Source organism: Mytilus edulis, chromosome 1 (genome assembly GCF_963676685.1).
Source record: "Mytilus edulis chromosome 1, xbMytEdul2.2, whole genome shotgun sequence".
Lineage (NCBI taxonomy): Eukaryota > Metazoa > Mollusca > Bivalvia > Mytilida > Mytilidae > Mytilus > Mytilus edulis.
The window spans coordinates 9262022-9279550 of NC_092344.1; the positions used below are offsets into that span (position 1 = coordinate 9262022).

General features: G+C 31.2%; 1 protein-coding gene across 1 annotated transcript; it reads right to left on the reverse strand.

Annotated features, from left to right (window-relative positions):
- Window positions 1–51: 51 nt before the first annotated feature.
- On the reverse strand, window positions 52–12106 carry LOC139523404 (uncharacterized). Its single transcript, XM_071317430.1, has 13 exons — window positions 11951–12106; window positions 10659–11034; window positions 9279–9404; window positions 8649–8837; window positions 8058–8372; window positions 7176–7389; window positions 6806–6891; window positions 6284–6500; window positions 5550–5641; window positions 4433–4723; window positions 3829–3968; window positions 2550–2589; window positions 52–2318 (listed from the first exon to the last, which is right to left on the reverse strand). Exons 1-13 carry the CDS (start codon window positions 11951–11953, stop codon window positions 1117–1119), a joined length of 3291 nt encoding a protein of 1096 aa, XP_071173531.1. The 5' UTR covers window positions 11954–12106; the 3' UTR covers window positions 52–1116.
- Window positions 12107–17529: the final 5423 nt, after the last annotated feature.

Below are 17529 nucleotides of genomic sequence, written 5' to 3' on the forward strand. Positions count from 1 at the left end.
TATTACATCGTCGATGCTCATGTGTGAATTTCATTGAATAAAACAAAACTGTTTTGAGGATTTGGTCATTGCATATGTTTTATATTCATTTTATTTGTTAAAAATCAAGATAGGAAATACAAACGATATAGTTGGAATGTATACTTATACTTATGTAAGTGGACGTTAAAAGCGAGTGTGCTGTTGTATATGTGGATGCTAAATCATTTGTAAAATAATAACATTTTGATAGGCATGCATTTCGAAAAACATGAACGATTTTATACACAATGCTTTTTGTGCAACAGCCATTTGTTGTCGCCCATAAGAATTAGTAATTTCTTGACAGCACAAAATTACAAATAACATTTCAATACCTTCTTCGGGTCGAATAGTCGCCATAAATTTTCATATATATTCTAAAATTATTCATGGTGCGTTTTTGTACTTTTATTTCTTCCTACTTAATTTTACACTATTAAATGAAGAGTGTTTCCATCTAATCATACCAATTTTTATAAAATATTTTCATTCTTTTGGAATATTACAAATTTTTATTGACTGAAGGAGATTCGTTATTCATGGCATCTTTTAGAGGTGCTATTTTTACTACCAGAGTCTATTCCTATAGAATACATAGAAATGGACTTCTGCTATTACATAATCAATTAAACAATTATTATTATCTAAACCTAAAACCAAGTTACATTTTTTTATATAAATCTAAATTTTGCGATTGCAGATGGCTTAAATTCTAAAAATAATATCTGGACTTACAATGTAAAAACAAGTTAACAGTGAAATATATAAAAAAAAAAAGTTAAACATATATTATGTCACCGCAATCTTATGTCACAAAGTAAGTCTGTCAAATGTACATCGAGACACATAACTGAATTAGATTATCGTGTGTACTGGAAATTAGATGGTTCTCCATTAGTCCTTCTCAATTTCTTTTAGGCGATATATAACCTTGGATTTTTATTTATCATTGACTGGATGAAAGTTGAATATAAATGAGATATACTTTTATGAAACTAATGGTGGATATTTTATACCATATAAACATCGTGTCATTGTATATTTCTATTATGCCTTTAAGGAGATCAATTGTGATTATAAAGAGCTGCAATATGATCAAAAATAAGCCACCACATCCTGAGAGGCACTTTCGTCATCATCAATTATTCCATTTATTTGTTTATTCTTTAAGAGATTTTCGTCTTTGGGATTGTAGTTGTTGTTGATGTTGTTTTTTTCAAAATTAAAATCCGCCTTTGAGACAAATGTATTTCGAGTGTCCCCAGATGATGGTTTGAAGAACTTATTTTGATGATCGGTTTCATTTTCTGTCAACCTTTCTGATTTATTTTGGTATTCTTTGATCTCATCATATATAGGATTATTATAACCTTCGTTTGTACTGATATCGCTGCTTACTTCTTCCCATTCCAATCCTGATTGTGCCAAAACTTCATCTTCCGTTTGTCCAACATTTTTAGAATCTCGTTCGTCATCAAGTATTGCCCTACTGTAGCTACGTCTACGATTCAAATTTTTATCTTCTCCATTTTCATCCGTATCTATCTTGTAAGTTGAACGGCGAGTACGGACGAACGGCTCATCGGACAATATTCCTGATTTCGATTGCTCAGTAGTCATTGGGAAAAGAAAGACATAGGCATCGGTACCGCTAAGACGTTTATCTTTGTCATAGTAAAGCAACCGGTTGGATATCTGGTCTTTTTCTTCTTTTCTGTTTTCCGATTCTGAATCGAGTCTACAAAGAGAGGACGATCTACGCAGTGACTTAGTAACCGTAGATAAATCATGATTCCCCGATCTGTCTAATGCCTTTGTTATGTCACTCTCACTGTAACATATATCATTCCTACTACTAGCACTTGACAAGGTCAGCATGCTTTTAGACCGGATGCTGTCATCTAGGCATGTAATTTGTTCATGTTTGAACGCATTATTACACTGATCCTGCTCTGCATAACTTTTATGTTTTGTCGATACCGCATATATATCTTCAAGATCTATTTCATCACCCCTGTGGTAGTTGGTATTCATATACCCATGGTCTTTACTTTTGACCGGTTTATCGTGATTTGTTGTAACCATAGATTTCAAGGTTAATGAATGTAATGCAGTAACTTGACCATCAAAGTGATCTGTCTCGTTATAGCTTTCTGCTTTGTGACTATGGCTATGATGTGACTCTTCATGTTTATGTGAGTGTTCATCCTCAAGTTTTGCCGGCAAAATATTTTCATGCTTCTCGTCTGTTTCGTGCGCTAAATGGAAATGGCTGTTATCTCTTGGTCGTCTGGAAACTGAATAAAAGCAACAAAAATTTGTCAATTTATGTCAGAAGAAAGCAAGATAAATATAGAATAATTACACTCATACATTGTTGAGAAATATTAACGCGCAAGAAATTGAATAAAAGCGAGACAAAAGTTGAATGATACAACTAAATCATAACCGTTCAGTTCATAAACTGTTGTAAAAACACAGTTACAACTCTCTTTCAACTCTTTGAAAAATAAAAATAAAATGCTTACCATCAGTATGACTTCCTCGAACATTCTGCTCACCAGTCGACTAAAATCACATGGTATTAGAGTAATAAATATGAAAATATATTATCGAATTAACAATCGATATAAATTAATTCTTTATTGAAAAAACCTATTATATAGATATAAGAAGATGTGGTATGAGTACCAATGAGACAACATAATATTCATATTTGTCGATATTTTATCTTTAAAATGTACATTCTATAAAGTATTCTTACAATCAAATAATTCTTACATGTTCATTGCATTATTTCTTCATTCAAATAAGCCTATAACTATATATCAAGTTGAAGTAAAAGGGAAAAAGCTTATAACATAATTTCATTTAGATAAATCAAATGTAACTGTAGTATAATAATTATATGTTATTTTCAAAATACAATAAGATGATGTCAAAAACAAAAGTTCACATTGTAGTCGAATCGTGCACGGTAAAACATATTCAGAGTGCAATATAAATCACAAAGTGCATAGATGTTCCATTCGAATGTAATGATAACATGCCATGCAGAGATTCTCTATATATTGATATTGTTAAGTTGCTTTTCTATTTCTATATTGTCACTTTTAACATTGTCTTTCTGAAATATTTCAGTTTTATTCTTTGATCTGATGACCACATCTGCACTATTACTCAAATGAGCTCTTGATATCTACAAGCAACAAATTTCTTAATGAATATTTGAATTTGATAACAAATTAAACAGTTAATTTCATTACTAGTAGTGAATACTAAAATAAGTTCATCTAATAAAAACAAATTACTCGTTTTTTTATAATTTAAATTACATTGATATACGGTCAGCTTTTACCAAGATATATATATATATATATATAAAGACCAATAACAAAGAAAAAATAGGTGCGTTCACGCATATTATACCAGTAAACCAAAACCACCGAATTTTACAAAGTAAAATACCGTAGAAGTTGTATATTCTTAAGCGACATATTCTTTTCTTTGCTTTCGTTTTAGCTTCTTAGCACGTTTAATAGTTTTACTAGGATCATACCCATGCAGTGTTATATTATAATTAAAGTGAACAAATTTAGGTTCAACATCACTGTTTGAACTTTTGTTATCAATTTGAGGAGGAATAACATGCGAGCTACTGTAAAGATTGTTCTCAACCATGCAGTCAACTACTGAGGTGATGCCTTGGGCTGTTGGTAATTCAACACATGCAATTGAATTATGTTGTGCTTCAACTGGTTCCACAGTGTAGTCTGCGTTTCTTGGTGATTCAGAATCTTTACCAACCTGTTGGCGCCTTTTTACTATACACAAAACGATGATCGCAGTAAGCAAAAGAAGAAAGAGGAATCCAAGAGTTCCACCAACAATATACAGAGTGTTGTCTTGTGGACTTGCTGCTGCAACTGTTTCATTCATTATCTCACCTGAAATAGTTTATTATTTTACTGATTTAACAAACAGATGTATACCCTTGACTCAATGAGAATACAAACAAGGCTATAAAGATGAATGCATAGTTTTCGTGACGCCATCGTGAATGGATTTAACATGCATTTTGGCCTTGAAAACAGCAGAAGATTTAATTATGCTTTGAGAATTAGAATTTCCTCGTCATATTTAAAGTTTGAGTCAAAAATTGATGAAAACCAAAAATTGATATAAAATGAAAATGAATGAAAATCCTTATTAAAAAATTAGGACGTCACAAACTTATTTTAAGCCACCTCCCTTTGCAGTAATTGTGAATGAATAACATTTATATGTTTCCCTCGGTTTTATTTGTAACCCGGATGTGTTTATCAATCGAATAATGACTTTTAAACAGCGGTATACTACTTTTGAATTTATTTATAATAAGTATGACATACGATGCTGTTGCTTTACTTACTGTTGCCATTTGGTGTTTGGATGGACAAAGAATATGAACAACTAACTGTGCCTGTATATGTAACAGAGGCGGCACAGACACGGTATGTGTAATTTTTTCCCGGAACCAAGTTGCTGACGTTAAAAGTTGGCTCAAGATTGTTATTTTTCACACTGATGAAAGTTAGTCCCTGAATTCTCTGTAGAATAAAGTACTGATCTCCCCCACCACTGAATCCAGGCATACATTTGATATCCAGTTCATCTTTTCCCTCCAAGGTTATATTGCAGCTCTTTGGAATATCAGGTGGACCTGGTAATTATACATTTAATATAACTTAGAAGATGTGGTATGAGTGCCATTGAGACAACTCTCTCATCCAAGTCACACTTTGTAAAAGTAAACAATTATTGTTCAAAGATTGACTTAAACACAGAACTGTGGATCACACCCAATCGCAATTATAAAGAGTCCCAAAATAAATAATGTAAAACAATTTAACAGGAAAACCAACGTTTTTATTTCTATAAAAATTGAGAAACAAGAAACACACCTACAAACGTCAGCCATAAAACAACAAACTAGCTCCTGACTTAGGACAGTTGCATAAAATGCAGTGGGTTTACACATTTAAACAGGTGCCAACCTTTACAGATAGACAGTTTAACATTACAACATAAAAAGACACACTATAAAATATCAATTTGAATGGCTTAACTCAATCAAAAAGACATTTAAACAAAACAATTAAAACATTGAACGAATAAGTTAGAACTATAACACAATATAAATACAATATTGATAAAAGAAAATAAGATGTAGAAACAGTGTCAAAAAGACAACTATAACAGGGCGTCTACAATAAATTTAAATATAATTTTGTTTTTCTATAACATTTTTCATAAAATAAATATTTTATTATGTTTACAGTGCGAGTATGTATGTTACTGTTTAAACACTTTAATTTGACTGATCGAAAGTATTAATTACATGTGAAGTTAAAACCTAAAATATACAAAACCTAAAACAAATCAAACGTGTATAAAGGAAAGATAGAACTTAGATATGTTTTAATGTTTTTATGGAGTTTGACCAATTTGAATAAAGTAAAAAAGACAAAAAAATGCAAACTGCAAACCTGGTTTAACTATCATGTACAAACACGGCTGTATCATGGAACCAACGTCGTTCTTTGCTATACATTCTATGTCGGTGTAGTCAATATTGCCTCTACAAAATGAAGATACTTCAGATGCTAGAACTTAGAAGCATAATGTTATAGTTTGTAGTATTCATGGCAGAGTAAAAACCTGTTTTTTTTCCTTTGTTGACATATTTGTTTGTTTTTATAGTGATTAAGATTATAACACAATGTTGACTATTGCACCCTCATTTTGACATTTATGCCTATTATGTCTGTTAGTTTTGTTTACACATTATTGTCAATATAATGGAAGTTTTATGCCACCGTCATTCAAGTGAGAGGTTTAGCTAGCTATAAACTATGTTTAAGCCACCATTTTCTGCATGAGAAAATCCCTGTACTAAGTCATGAATATATGCCAGTTGTTATTCTTTCATGTAATGTGTTTGAGCATTTGATTTTGCCATTTGATTACGGACTTTCCGTTTTGTACTATCCTCGGAAGTCAGTATTTTTGTATTTTACTTTTAAATTATGTTTGATCGATACATAATGTTTTTTTATTATAAGAACCAAATGTTTCGATTTAACTTTATCGTAATAAATACATAAAAATGGTGAACCATATAAAAAGTATCATTAAATTTTGCCACCAGTAATCTCTTAATCCACAAAAAAGTCAACTCTTATAAATTTGGTTTGAACAATAGCGATGCCTGTAGACTTACTGCAGTTTAATCTGTATTGAATTAGTTGCTGTTTTGGCGACATACGGGTCTGTATATGACGGCTGTTGGTCTTTGATTATCGTATTCCTTGTTTTATACCGCCATGTTATAGTCACATTTGTCGCTGGATTAGCGCTAACTCGACATGTCAATGTCACCGTTTGACCAATAGATGCAGCCAATTTTTCAATTGATGATGTCATGCACACCGGCCGATCTAAAACGTAACAGGTATGACGTATTTAACTGAAGTGCTGAACAGAGTTGTGAATTAACGTTCCTTAATATGATTTGAAATTTGTTAATTGTTTCAAATAGAATTTGATCACCATACTTTAAATAAAAATATTATTTTATTTTACAAATAACTACCATGTCGAAAGAAACGGGTTTAATTTTTCCTCACATAATAAAGCTAAGAAATCTGTTAAGATATTCCATCTTTTACTCCAGCAAAGTTAAAAAAGGTTATCTCAAAATAGTTGAATACAGAATTTTAATTACTGTACTTGTCATACTTACAAAACACATTTAGATGTAATGGAGGACTACTCCTTGCTATTCCCAGTCGATTGGATGCTTGACATTGATATTGTCCAATATCATCTCTATAATGAAAAACAATGTCTAAAAATTAGAATGACTTGGAAATCTTTTTCAAATGCCAAACAACATTTGTTTTCAGTTTTCGATGGATTGCCAACAGTATTTTGTGCACCACATTGAACATTGAAGTATTCAATAGCACTCCATACAACCCCACCCCCTCCCAAATTCCCCACATGCACAATAGATATAACAAGGAAATTTGTTTTGCGTTGATAACCCTCAAAGTATATTACTATCTTTACTATCTTATTATATTAAAATGAGCTATAACTTAATTAATCACCTTTTTACTTCACGAATATGCAGATCAAATTGTCCATTTTTTATTGAATAATTTGTGTTAATTCTCTGATCTTTCACAACCATATGTCCATTCTTCAACCAAAATACCTGGTTTTCCGAAGACATCGGCCTTGCATCAATGTAACACTGAAGCATTGCTTGATTGTGTTCATATACATCTAACGTTCCATTAGATGCGTGTATAACCGGCATATCTGTAAAACAAAATATTTTTCTGGAACTTAATAATAAAAATGAGAGAGATGAAAATACCAAATGCGGAATGCAAATAAATTTATTGGAATGACGATTGTGAATCGATCATAGGGTTGATAAGAGCAAGTAGTAGGCAATGGAGGTCCTTTGCCTTTAATCAATACTAGCACGATATCTCTAAATTTGGCTGGTAAAATGGTGACGTGAGAACTAACATCTAAATATCAAGAATAGAATACGATTCGGTGCATCCTGTAACAGGAGAAGTTATCTAGAAAAACGGCATTATAATATTACAGTTACTTTGTTTTCATAACTAATTTTGAAAGTAGTAGTAGTAGTTAAAACGGGAAATTATTAAGGTATCAAACGCACATATTACAGAATATGAATTATGTTAGTAATAAGTCAATATGACTAGCAATGAGCAGTCAAGCAACCACAATATTCTAGACATCAAGAAGTTTGTATATCGGCGTTATCCTGCTAGTCAATTTACATGCTTTATTCTCAAAACTACAATAGTTATGTTTGTGTGTAATTCTGCCAGTCAATTTACAGGCTACTCTCAAAACTACCACAGTTCTGTGTGTGCGTTATTATGATAGTTCTGCTTTTTGATAATAAAAAAGTGTATATTTTGGCATTTTTCTTTTAGAGAACTTACATGCTGCTCTCAGAATGACAGTAGTTTCAACTGGAAGTCGGTGTTGTCTTTGCAGTACAACATTCATCGCTTTGCAAGTCAGGTTGACACCATCCATGGATTTGTCAAAACGTTTTGATATTGAGCTTGTGACAAAAAAGGTTCCATCTGGATTCTGATATGTATGTGTATTAGGGTTATTTTGTTTTCTGCCATCCATGTACCACGTGATGTTGGCTGCTGGACGACTTCCTGTACTCTCACATGTAATTGTTTGTGTCTGTCCATCATCGAAAATACCGTTGAAGCCTCTGAATATCGGCACTCCAGGGAATACTTATTTGTAAAACATAAACATAAAGAAAGTTTATCATAACTTTTATGTTCGTACAAATATATATATACATGTATATGTGTGTTGTATTTAAAGGAATGAGGTAGAGTGATATGATGCTAAAGTCGATTTCTAACTGGGTTTTTTTGTAAGGAATCATATACACTACATATGATTAACGTTTTTAAAATACTTTTTTTCTCTGTTAATGGTACGTTTATTTGTTTAATTCTGATTAATTGACTACAAACTGATTAGAAAAGGATAATAGCACTTACAGTTCACATTCAAAGAAACGTTATTCTGTACCACAAAGAAGTATGTTATCTCTGTTTTACAAAGCACAGTAGCTTTGTACATAGACCTATCCACTGTTAGTACAACTTGACTTGTTCTCAATCCTGTACCATTACTGTAGGTGGTGTCACTGTTGGCAGATGCAAGACTTGTGATATTCAGAGATGGACCTATAACACACGAAGTATTGTAAACCTTGGATGACAACCCTTTATTTCGCTGTCGGTATTAAAATCATTTTTTTGTAGAATATGACCAAAATATATAATATAATAAGCGTGATCAGAACTATTAACTTCATCATTTTTTCTGACCTGCAATTGTTCTTGTGCTAGAGTTTATGCTGGATTGAAGACGTATTCATTTTGGCAATCATGCCACATCTCGTAATAATGCAATGGGAAACTAATAGGTTTCTGTACATTATCGGAAAAAGGTTAAATGCATGTAACAATATTTCAAACCAATAGTTTATTAAGTCGAACATTTGCTACTGAAATTCAGCGCGGTACATGTTTTTATCTTAACCTTTAAAAAGAGTAAAACTTGGCCTTTCGACTTCTAAAACAGTAAAGATTTAAAACAAGTCTATTTCGTTTCAACGGATTTACCTGTGATATACCATTCAAATATTGGTGGTGGTTTTCCGCCATCTGCCTCACAAGTTAATTTTGGGTTACTACCTTCGTCAATACCACCAGCAGGGAGGGGATGCAGATTTATTAGGGTGGGTTTAACTGAAATTAAAATTATGATCGAGTTAAAGTGAACTAGGCTAAATGCCACCGAGACAGGAATCAAGCATAATTTTCTTTTATATTCGGAAAAAAATTAATAGTCATTAAGATACAATGTTGACTGCTGTACACAATAGAAGACATGTTTTCCCCTATTATGTCTGTTTGTTTTGCTTACACATTGTTGTCAATATAATGGAATCTAACGCGTCTGTCATACAAGTGAGAACTTTAGCTAGCTAGCTATAAAACCAGGTTTAACCCATCATTTTCTACATAATGAAATAGCTGTACCAATTCAGGAATGTGACAGCTGTATTCCATTCGTTTGATTTGTTTGAGCTTTTGATCTTGCCATTTGTTAATTAAGGGACTTTCTGTTTGAATTTTCATTGGAGTTTGGTATTAATAAACAGCACGTGGTCAAGATAATTGACATTGGTACTGGCACACATTGTGTAGCCTACATAAAAGATTACCGTTAAGTCGTTATAGTCAAACGAATAATTAAAGTCCTGCACAGTCTTCCCACCAACAAGCCAACAAGATAAAATGAAGAAGGAAATAAAGGCCACCAAAGCACGATTAAAACGAAACAGACATTCAACGATAGAAAAATAAATATACATTTCTTGAGTTCTTTTTTATATTAATTAAACAGAAACTACATCCTATCTATCAATAATCTTTTCCTAACTGATGATAACAAAACTTTAAGATATAAACAAAGAAATCCATTGGTGAGAATCCTGAGAATCCTGACTTTGGAACATGTTCTTTTACATGTGGTAATGTTTTAAAATTATTTGGTTTTTTTCTCATGTGGATCAGTGTAACAACGAAAAGAGAAGAAAGCACAATTAAGATTGGCTCTTTAGGATTTATTCTTTGGTGAGAACACACAAGAAATTAAAAAATACAGTTAACATAAATTGGTCAAAATAATAACTAGATTTTATAACAAATTAAAGAGGCATTTTTTTCAAATTTCAAAGCAATCATCAATGTTCAATATATTAAAAAAAACACTCTCAATATAAGTCTCGAAAGCTATCACAGTCACAAATGTTTTCAAAACGTTCCATGTCATCTTAAAATTATTTAAAAATTATTGAACACTTTATAGAGCGAAACAGTACAATTCTTGTGAATAGTTGTACAGCAATTTCCACAGTATTATCTCATTGACATATACCATGCACTTACCCCTTTTTATATCCAAATGAATCTAAGAGTGCTTTTTATATGACCTACCTAATATATTAACTTTGAAAGATTCCTTTTTCAGTACAGTATTCACATCATAACACCTGTACGTTCCGTCGTCTTGTAACGTCAAAGACTGAATGATTAGCGATTGACTATTGCTGTTCACTTGAATGAAAAATTTCGTATTGTTCAGACTGTTTGCTACCGGTAGTGTTATATTTCCTCTCAGAGCTATGATTTCTTGATTTCCATGCATCATCACATGATCCCATAGTAAACCTTGGTCTACTCGAATATGGCACTGAAGAGTGACTGAGCTGCCGAGAACCGCGGGAACTACAGTGATCTGATTAGTCGAGGCAGCATCAGAAGTAAAGCTTAATAGACATAGAGCAATTGCAATGGAAAGTATCCTCTGTAACTGAAATAAAAAAAAATCATCATGAGAAATTAATCAAAATTTGTAATGTGCTGTGTTCTCTCAGCTTTTTTTTGCGTTTTTTTGGTTGCGTATGGTTGGTTTTCTTGGTCTGTTTGCGTGCATTTTATTTTCTATAGCTAAAAAAAAGTCGAGTATAACGTTAGTCTGGAACGCAAATAAAAAGATAAAATGAAAGAAATATTAGTAACCATTGGTTAAAATCGAAAGTTAAACTGTCCGACAGTCTTATTTGCTGCATTTGAGTGTTTCAACCATTACTTTCCGGAATTCGGTTTAAAAAAAAAATAAAAAAAATTACAGCCTTGTGATTTTTGTACAACGAATGTCACTTAATTTCCAATGAGTAAATTCATTTCAATATATAAAACAAAAACATATTATTTGTTTAAATGTATTTGTTTCACCTAAAATGGTTCATTTTTGTCTCTCTTCTTGAACAGTTGGTTTTGTTTTGCTATTATTGTTATTATTATTATTATTATTATTATTATTATTATTATTATTATTATTATTATTATTATTATTATTATTATTATTATTATTATTATTATTATTATTATTATTATTATTATTATATTATATTATTATTATTATTATTATTATTATTATTATTATTATTATTATTATTATTATTATTATTATTATTATTATTATTATTATTATTATTATTATTGAAATTCACCATTTGTATTATTATTATAAATTAAACGTTTTTATTTTATTTTTTAATTTCTGCAGTTTTTGCTAATCCCAGAGGCTGAACTTATAGGAATATTATGACTATTTAACTTTAAAACAAAACATTACTTTACTTTTAATTATTATCAAAATTACAATTTTTACGGTTTTCGCCATCATAACTCATTACTTTTCATTATTTTCATTTATAACTTACCATTTTTAATGTTTCTGTGAAAATTATACAGTTTTAGCTCATCGCAGCTCGTTTAAGTAATTGGAAAAATGCAGATTTTTTTCATTAAAACACTAAATGATCCATCATATGCTGCTCCTAAAAATTCCTAATACATTACAAATAGATAAATGCTATATTAATTTTATCATTTGTTCATACACTAATTACCTTCTTAACAGCTAATATATACTAAATGTGACAAATATTGAAATGTTTATTTTATTGTATTGTTTACTTTCATCAACTACAAACAATGTTCTTATCTATTTGTTTACATGAGTTATAACTTTAAGCCCACATCATCACACTATGACTGTAATGTCGACCCAAAGCATGTGTACGTGTTATGTACTCCCTTTCGTATTCACTAGAACTATAACTGTGCTTTAAAAGGGTGCATGAACATTTTATACCAACACTCGTTTACAAATGCTAGTTTGATATCATTGATTGAAATGATTTTATTTCATTCTAATACACTAATAGCCACAGAGAAAATAAAAGTTCATATGCAATATATATATACTAGTATTTTGTTTTTCATGATTGCAAATAAATAATAACATGAAATTATTACAGTTCTTCTAACCAGGAGGACAGAATTCACTGAACATATCTATCGTATTTTAAAATCTACACATTTTTCAAGTTCAACAACATTTTCAGATTCACATAAGATATATACAAAATTAAAAGGCAAAATCGATAAATACTTTTAAAATTTGAATTATTCTCAGTCTATGGAAGAAGCGAATCGATAAAAACTTTTCTTATATCAATTGTAAATATGCAGACATTCCATGCGGAAAATGTTGTTTTCGGCAACGAAAAATTAAGAAAATACTAACTTTAAAACTTATTGTTCAAATATAAACAACAATTGAGTCTAAATATCTATTCAGAAGTTAGTTAGAAGCAAACGTTTATGTCCGTGTAAAATTTGAAGTGCTGTGTTTTTCTTATATAAATAAATATACAAATGCTATTATTTCTAATATCAATGCGATACTTTTAAAATATCATAGCGGTGTTTTTCTTATATCAATATTAGTACTTATTAGTATTAATAGTTGACTGCTGTATCCATATTTTGACAATTTCACCTATTATGTCTGTTTTGTTCACGCATCGAATTTTATGAAACTGTCATACACGTGAGAGGTTTAGCGCTATAAAACCAGGTTCAATCCACCAATTCCAAAATTAGAAAATGCCAGTACCGATGGGGTTTAATAAACAATGTCGTAATCAAATAGCTACATGTAAGCATCAAAATTATTGTTCACATATATAATTATATAACATTTAGCAAATTTTATAATGAACGCACCAAAATAATATATATCTGATATGCTCGCAACGCACGCATGGAAGACTTTCTTTATTGATAAAAATGAAACTAACTTGTGACAAAGATGAATCATACTGTCCTCGTTCAGAGTGATTTGACAAAATCTGACCTGTACTTTTGAATCTCCTTTTTTTATACAAATTAGACCGTTGGTTTTCCTGTTTGAATGGTTTAACACTAGTATTTTTTTGTTCCTAAATAGCGTGGTGTTCGCTGTGAGACAATGCTCCGTGTTTGAGGCCCTACTTTGATCTATAATGGTTTACTTTAAACAAATTATTACTTTGATGAAAAGTTGTCTCATTCGAACTCATGCACCATCTTCTTATATCTATAAATCTTAAAAAAATCCATTAAAAAAAACTGCTTTCAGTCCTCCAAAAACGTCATTTGGGTGCTGAATCTTTTGTTAAGTGCAATATGAACTAGCACACTTCTAAAGATTTAACGGTAACGACAGATATGATCGTACAAGAACGATTACGTCAATAAAATTACCAAATAAACAGAACTGAACGATCTAAATTTATTATTATAGAAAAGATACGTATTGTTATTTTGCACTAAGAAATGTTTGCGTATTTATACGATCGGTTACTAGTAAAAAACGAAAGTCAAATCTGTGCGGCAACAATACATCGGAATGTCCTCACGGTGTAAAAGAGCGTCCATGCGGCAAGCTGATTATGTTCATAGAGATATCGATTTACCAACGGGAAAAGTCTTTGCTATCCAAAACGAACTGTTTTCCTTGTCAATATTTTTTTCTATGTTAATAATAAACACATTTTCTGTTTGACAAGATTTTTGATTTTTGTTGTATCTGAAGTTGTTCAATTTATAGTTTGAGGCTACTCAGTTGGTATCATCAAAGTTTCGGGACATCAGCATTTGTACAATTTAATTTGTTTGGAATATTTATTTTAATGTACCAGTTGAATATTCATTGTTATTTGGAGCTGTATTGGATTGGATTATTTGAATGAATGTTTTTTTTCTTTTAAGTAATGATATTTTTTGTCTATTTCGATATTACCCATGTTGATAGGCTATAGCAGTGTGACCTCAATGGTAGATCCAGCCGTTTTCAAAAGGGGGAACTTCCAAACCCAGGATAGAAAGGGGGTCCAACCATATGTCTCCATTCAAATGCATTGATCGGCCAAAAAAGGGAATTTCCAACCCCCGGATCCCCCCGGATCCACCAAGAATCTAATAGGTCGACAGGCTATTTACAACCGCATATAAATTCCGCCGTTGCATCATCACTTCAAATAGAATTAGTCGGTTAAACCATGTGATTGAAAACAATAGACTGAACAGGTTGTTTACACTTTCAACTATCAATAGGGTCAAGCAACATTTTCGAAATGATAAGTTCATGTAAGCGTTAATTTTGTTACAGATACGAAATTTAGTGATATTGATCCTCAAACATTAAGCCGGTCATGAACTAAGTTTGTGAATTATGTTTGCGGTTTTCTTGACATGCTTTGTGACGTGTCATCGTATTCATTTTATATTAGAAAACTATAGCAGTTAAATTAGAAAAGTATCGCATTTATAATTTTTTGATATTAAAAAAATATCGTTATGATATAAGACAAACATCGCATTGATATAATAAAATATAGCAGTATCTATGACTTATAGGTGATTTTGGCTTAGCAAATAATTGAATTCATCTCAATTGCATTCCACTGAATTTGCTACGTGATATTTATTGACAGTGTACATCTACAAATGATAAATCGTGCATTTATGTTGCATTTATTCAACTATTCAATTTTCTCGTTTAAATACACCTTGCTTGTTTATTACATAAAATAATTCATGGAAATTATACAGCAGACGTATGTCATGTTAAATGTCACCCTGTTTTAAGAAAAGAGTCATTACTTAATACCGAGAAATCTGCCTTTCTTCGTACAAATGCTAACATTCGTCTGAAATTTCCCACAATGCAACTCGTTGATATTATCAGATTATTACATGACATTTTTCATATCGCATGTATTATCAGCCCTAGGTTCAATATCAGCACAAGAGCCGCACGGCTCGAGGGCTGATATTGACCGAGGGCTGATAATACATGCGATATGAAAAATGACATGTTATGATCTTTTTATCATATGCTTCAACAGTAGAGAAAAATAACAGATTCATATATTGATCCTTTTACGTGGTTCCCGAAGTTTAAAGAGTAAAAAAGTTCACGGCCGTCGGCCCTAATTTGATACATTCAATATGAATCTTTCTATCATATCAGAGAGAGAGAGAGAGAGAGAGAGAGAGAGAGAGAGAGAGAGAGAGAGAGAGAGAGAGAGAGAGAGAGAGAGAGAGAGAGAGAGAGAGAGAGAGAGAGAGAAAAGAGAGAGAGAACAAAAACCCCATTTTAATATGGACGAATCAGCAAAATAATAATTCAACAATATACCTAATGATCATTGTTTGGAAAAGTCAAGAGAGAGAGAGAGAGAGAGAGAGAGAGAGAGAGAGAGAGAGAGAGAGAGAGAGAGAGAGAAAACCATTTTAATATGGACGAATCAGCAAAAAAATAATTCAACAATATACCTAATGATCATTGTTTGGAAAAGTCAACTTTTTAAAGAAACTTTCTAAATTATGTTTCAGAAAAACTTAAAAAATGCATTTATTAAATAATTTGCTTGTTTTTGTTTTTGTTTTTTAATTTTTTTATTATTTTAAACAAAATACTTTACATTATTGAAATAATTGTTTTGTACACTACTTTGTAATGTTTTTCACTGAAAACGTAGCATTGAGGTGTATTTTCCGGAATTGCCCGAGTATTACCGGAATGCCATGTGATAACGTTACGGAAAGGCATGTGATAACAATCGAAGCATGTGATAAACTTTTCATATCAGCCCGCTAAGCACCGATTCGAAAAATATGGAATTTACGTCAATTTAATGCTATTATCATACGGTAAAATTTATATGTTATTTAGTCTAAGTATATGATAAAAGACAATATCGCTTGTTGATATAAGAAAAGTTTTTATCGAATCGCTTCTTCCATAGACTGATTCTATAATTCTTTAACATAGACCTTTCGATGATTGATTTAAATCTGCAAACCAGTGTTGTCGAAATTATCTTTTTAAGCTTTTGTTCAATATTTGATTTTTTCCATTTTTTTGTTAAAATAACCTAGGCAATGCCATTCTTTTGACATGTCACAATTATTAGATACAGTCTTAGCAAATAACATCCATTTCTTTCCAAAAACATACTTGTAAAAGTTTATATATAATATTTTATAAAAATACCGAACAACAAGAAAGATTCCGAAGACGGAAAGACCCTTATCAGATGGCAAAATCAAAAGCTGATTCGAACATCGGTAAACTGCTGTTGACTATATTTAGTATCTTTGGCCCAGTCCTTTGATGTAATCTAAAAAAAAATAGGGACCTTCCTCTCTCTCGTTGTATGTGACCATACATTCAAGTTAAGCTGCTATCCCTCGTTAAGTATTAGTTATCGCATCTCAAATAACCTGCAAAAATTTCAGTCTATTTTTAAAATTAGTAACTAAGACCGTGCCGTTGGGTGTATTGACTTCAAAATTAATAGAGATCTTCCTTTTTTTCATATGTAATTATTTATCCAATTGAGGTTGAAGTCTCTTATGTAGTACTGGTATTTAATCAGGCACCCAGAAACCTCTTTTCTGCTCAAATTTCAGTCTATTGTTTATCAACTTCAACCTTGATATGGGACATATATATATACTGACCTCATAATCAATAGTGAATTTCTTCTTATTTTGTATAACCATTATATCAAAGTAAAGATGCAATCTCAGGCAAAATTTGATAAGCGTCTAGAAAAAACATGTTTCTACACTTTCAGGCTTTCAACAACAAGGTCATGTTTACTTAAATATTAACAGGATATGTTACGTTCATTTGTGTTATCACAAAGGCGGCATGCACAAAGTTAATATTTTTTTGTGTAGCATATAAAGAAATAGAGCATCTCTCAAATTCTTCTTTTCTCATAAAATTTTGAGTCGAATGTTTTAGTTTTAAATATGCTTACAGAATTTCAAATTGTATATCAAGTGTGTGGCATGCACAAATCGAAAGACAATCAAAATGAACATGTACTGCTATCACAATCTTCTCTTTACTTTTTCATCTGAAATCATGTAAGATTTAATCATCAATATAAAATTC

Excerpts from the sequence above, each read along its gene's own strand:
- LOC139523404 (XM_071317430.1), bottom strand. Across the intron at positions 9,405-10,658 it reads TTTCAAAGTTAATATATTAG|TTAAACCCACCCTAATAAAT; the intron begins GTAGGTCATATA and ends TTTTAATTTCAG. Across the intron at positions 6,892-7,175 it reads CATATTCGTGAAGTAAAAAG|AGATGATATTGGACAATATC; the intron begins GTGATTAATTAA and ends TTTTCATTATAG.